At 42.0% G+C, this 5,029-nt stretch overlaps 1 protein-coding gene across 1 annotated transcript; it reads left to right on the top strand.

The window, feature by feature from the left end:
* The first annotated feature begins 945 nt into the window (after positions 1–945).
* Positions 946–1,872, top strand: LOC120600774 (olfactory receptor 9I1). The gene has a single exon (XM_039860296.1). It carries the CDS (start codon positions 946–948, stop codon positions 1,870–1,872), a length of 927 nt encoding a protein of 308 aa, XP_039716230.1.
* The last annotated feature ends 3,157 nt before the right edge of the window (positions 1,873–5,029 follow it).

Below are 5,029 nucleotides of genomic sequence, written 5' to 3' on the forward strand. Positions count from 1 at the left end.
GGCAATAATATCATGTAAATTTAAGGTATATAGCAGGTTGGTTTGATGTATTTATATATTAAAATACGATTACCTCCATAACATAAGCTAACACCTCTATCATGTGCCATGATTACACTTGATCTTAGCGAAAAGGCCAAGAAGCTATATCGTGTCCCATAATTATCATGGCTTCTTTATGGTGAGAACGATTAAGAACTACTCTCTTAGCAACTTTGAAGTTTATAACATAGTATTGTTGATTATAATCACTGTATAATCTCCAGAACTTAAACCTATCGGTTATAATTTTGTTCTCTTATCACATATTTTAATACAATGTGACTAAGCAATTTTTGACCTCATAATGAATAACTATATAACTAGAGAAATATAACAACAGGTAATATGAAGGAATAGTCAACATAAAGAGCAGATTCTTCATCTTCCAACTTCTGAAAGGTTTTCATGGCAAGGGATTAAATTGTGAGTGTCTGGAAGAGGTAAAATTAAGCCAAATTTGTAGAAGATAAAGGGAGAAAGAATCCAGGTTCAAAAAGAGAATTAACAGGTAGAGCTGTCCACAGATGGAGGCTCACACAGCAACCGGATAACCATGTGGAGAGTACACAGTAGAGGAGACTCTAGCATCCAGTGGGGATTAGAACAGATGCTGGATAGATTCTTTCCAAATATGAGAGTCTATGTCTCTTATCTTCACAGACATCTCCAAATACAAACCAGAATTCATCTGAATCAGAAACACCAGCTCACGACTCAGCTCCAAAAAATACAAGAGAAGAACATCGATGCCCAAGGAAAATCAACCACATACAGGATTTCTCAAAAACAAGCTTTATAAATTGGCCCAGAAATATAAACCTAACTCTGTCAGAGAGAGAAAGCTGTCCTTCAGTTCTAGGATTTATTTTTATTTCATTCTCATCAAAAGTCCACTTTGAATCCATGGTCAAGAATAATCTCACCACAGTGACTGAGTTCATTCTCATGGGCTTTACTGACTACCCCCGACTGGAGATTCTTCTCTTTCTGGTGTTTCTGAGTTTCTATCTAGTCACCCTTCTGGGGAATGTAGGGATGATCATTCTGATCCAACTGGATGTCCAACTCCACACCCCCATGTACTTCCTCCTGAGCCACCTTTCCCTTCTAGATGCCTGCTACACCTCAGTCATCACCCCTCAGATCCTGGCCACACTGATCAGAGGCAAGACGGTCATCTCCTATGGCCAATGTGCAGCCCAGTTCTTTTTCTTCACTATTTGTGCAGGTACAGAGTGTTTCCTGCTGGCAGTGATGGCCTATGACCGCTATGTTGCTATTAGCAACCCACTGCTCTACACTATGGCCATGAATCCCAGAATCTGCTGGAGTTTAGTGGTGGGAGCCTATGTCTGTGGGATGTCAGGGGCCATCCTACGTACCACATGCACCTTCACCCTCTCCTTTTGTGACAACAATCAAATCAACTTCTTCTTCTGTGACCTCCCGCCCCTGCTAAAGCTTTCCTGCAGTGACACAGCAAGCACTGAGATTGTCATTGTCTTCTTCGGCAACTTTGTGATTTTGGTCAATGCCTTGGTCATCTTGACTTCCTACCTGCTCATCATCAAGGCCATTTTGAGGGTGAAGTCTTCAAGTGGCAGGGCCAAGACTTTCTTCACATGTGCTTCTCACCTCACTGCTGTGGCCCTCTTCTTTGGAACCCTCATCTTCATGTATCTGCGGAGTGGCTCAGGCAAATCCCTAGAGGAAGACAAGGTTGTGTCTGTCTTCTACACTGTGGTCATCCCCATGCTGAACCCTCTGATCTACAGCCTGAGAAACAAGGATGTAAAAGTAGCCTTCAAAAAGGTCATTTGTAGATTCTAGGTGTCCCAGAGACTGTAGATCTAAGTGAGAGGACTCTCTTTTTTTGGTCCATTTTCTTCCCATGTCAATATATCCCAATAGGCATATACCAACACTCTATGCAACTTGTACCCATGAACAGAGAGAAGGTAGAAAGGTGCCACCAGGCACACAAGAAAAACTGCAAAGGTAGTAACACTGCTTTCCAGCAACCCTATGGTACTTTCTTCTCCCCATCTCCCACCCACCTCCTGCCCATGCCTAGCACTCAGAGGTCTCGTGCTACACTCTGACATCATAACTTACAGAATCTCAGGGGCCCGAGGTGTCTTCGGTTTATCTCATTCCACCCCACCACTCTTTGTATCCATCTTGTGTTTCCTATTTTTTCTCTCTTATTTTTGCTCCCATCAATGCTGCATTTTATTCTGTGTCTAAGTTTACATCTGGGGATCCCTGTAAATAATACTAAGTAGTCTTTCTTCTTTTAATAGGTGAGTGACTGGTCAGCTCAGTAAAGGGAGTATTGTACTAGACAAAACAGAGTCTCTAAATGGCCAAGGGAAAGACAGTTGCTTGGGAAACGGGCCTTCCTCTTCACTGGTCCAGGGACTCGGGTCGGCCCCTTGGAGTGTCTTCCTTTTCACTCAGTCCAAAACAATGGAATTTGCAAATTCCAAATTTATGAATTGCCTTCCCACCTGACCACTCACTGGTTTTGTTGTTCCCGCTTTAATGCTTTTCTGAGGTCTTTAAGACTAACGAAACCCTTGAGGATATCTCCTCAAGGGCCAACTCCCTCGTCTCCAAAAGATATGGTGCACTGTTTCTCCTCCTCATCCCCACTGCCTGCCTCATGGAAGTCCTCTTCCATTTCTAGGAACAGCAGAAATAGAAATAAGAAGAAAATTGAACCACGTATCATCTTCTCTGGCAATGAACTTGGTGAGGCAGGAAAGTTACTATCACCCCTTGATCAGACCCTTCAGGGGAGACCGATTTTTCTTCATGGCTGAACTCATCTTCACACCAGAGTCTGGACCAGATGAGTTCTCAATAAGTGCTCTTGACTCCATTTTTATGGCATATGCATGGTCTCATTTGAGCCTCATGGAAACTCTATGAGGCAAATAGGAAAGACACGGTTAAATATAAGATTCCCATTGTGCTATTAAGAAAACACTTTTTCATAGTCCTTTTGGACTTTTCTCAGAGTCCCTTTGTGCCCAGTATACAGCAGTAGACAAGTCATGGCTTTTGGAGTCGGGCTTGCATCTGAATCCTGATTCTACCACTAGTTCACTGTGAAACTTAGAGTAAACGGTTTAATCTCTCAGATCCAGAAGTTCCTCGGGTCTAAAACAAGTGTAACAACTCCTAGTTCAAGAGCGTATTGTCAAAATTAAACAAGGACGCGTAAGAAATCTCCTAGCCCAAATCACGTGCTCGGTGAATATTGTCCTTCTCCTTTCCCTTCCCCTCACTTTCTGACGTCAACTCTGGGCGTTGCCACAGTGCCATGACAAAAATGAAATAGATCACAAACAAATGACAAATTTTATTTCATCCAGGAAATAAAACAAACGGGCGTTTGACTGAGAGGGGAGCAGCATTTGTCTATAGCCCACATGGTCAAGGATAACCAAAGGATTTATTTTTATTGAACACGTTGTATGCCCAATGAATCCCTTTACCCAACCTTGATATTATAAGATATTGATCCTCCATGCCCCTCCACGCCCAACCACTTTATTAACGTGTCTCATCACCCTGCCTGCAGTTAATTGATTCAGAAGTAAGAATCTCACCCATATATGGCTTACTAAAAATTTTTCCCTGAGCTTTAGGAAGTTGGGCATTTAAAAGAGATTCAGAGTAGGAGAGCGGATTGGCCAACATAGAGAAGTCAAGAAGAAGACAAGTATGAAGCAGTTTTTCAAAGAGAATCTACCACAAAAGACCAAGAAAGAGTCCTTCCAGGTTCCCTTTCCTACTTCCCATTGTACTGAGGGGCGGCCACTGTGATTTTCTTGCTTCCTTAAGACACATTGGGACCCTTTAACAAATTCCTCTTTCTGGACTAGTTATGCTGGGTCATCAGGTTCAGATGACTCCACACTTACAGAGAGCTGTAATGGAGAGGAGTTCAGCATATCACAGTGGATCTGCTCTTGTTGACTCTGATTACAACTACACCCCTGAATAAAGAACAAACTGGTTCTCAGTCTCCTCTATACTTCCATGGTATTCCTCACCCATAATCCTTTGCTTAGGTAACGACTGTTCTACCATTTGACCTTGCCCTTCAGGTAATCATACTAGAATAAGCCCCTGACCCACTGTTCATCAATGCGTGAACAGAATAGAGCTATGACATGTCCTAGAGCTAGTCAATGATTATTAAGCAGAACCAATGAAATTATCTCTCTCTTGAGGATTTAAACTGAAAAATATGGGAAAGGACTAAGCCAGCTGAGAAAGGAGACTCACAAATAATAATCAGATATGGAGAAATTGGCTGAGTCATTTTAATGGGTGAAGACCAGAGAGAAAATGAACAACTGTAAGATGCTGTGGAAGCAGCAATACAACCCAGCCCCTAGTGCTGCATTAGATCTCTCCAGGTCTTGAATTACATTCCAGGCTGAATTCTAGGGCTCTCCATAGGTCCCCAAGAAATCTCTGTCTCCCTTTTGGAGCATAACAGTCTTAACCACATTCTGCTAGAAAATCTGACTGGGACTCTGTTACAATCTAAAGGACCTACAAGCTATTGTCCTAGCTCCTTAGTAACAAAATAATAATAATAATAGCTAAGACTTAGAGAGCATCTATTATATGTCAGACACTATTCTAAGTACTTTTATATATATTTAACCCTATGATGCCTTAGCAACCCTATGATGTAGGTGCGATTATTATCCTCACTTAGAGATGAAGAAACTAAGATATAGGTTGTCCAATTTGAGCACAGGGAACCTGGCTTTAGAAATTCTGCTTTTACCATATATCCCCTTTGAACACCATTTTATAGACAGTCGTTTCTTTTCTGGCACAAAATCACTTAAGGGAAAATCGACTTCCTCGTTAGGCTTTTTCTCCAGGAACCACAACAGATGGTTTTCCTGTTTAGGAGCTTGGGAGTCATGTGAAGAGACAGTCAAAGGTCAGTGAAGAG

The sequence above is a fragment of the Pteropus medius genome, unplaced genomic scaffold, assembly GCF_902729225.1.
Source record: "Pteropus medius unplaced genomic scaffold, Ma_sr-lr_union100, whole genome shotgun sequence".
Lineage (NCBI taxonomy): Eukaryota > Metazoa > Chordata > Mammalia > Chiroptera > Pteropodidae > Pteropus > Pteropus medius.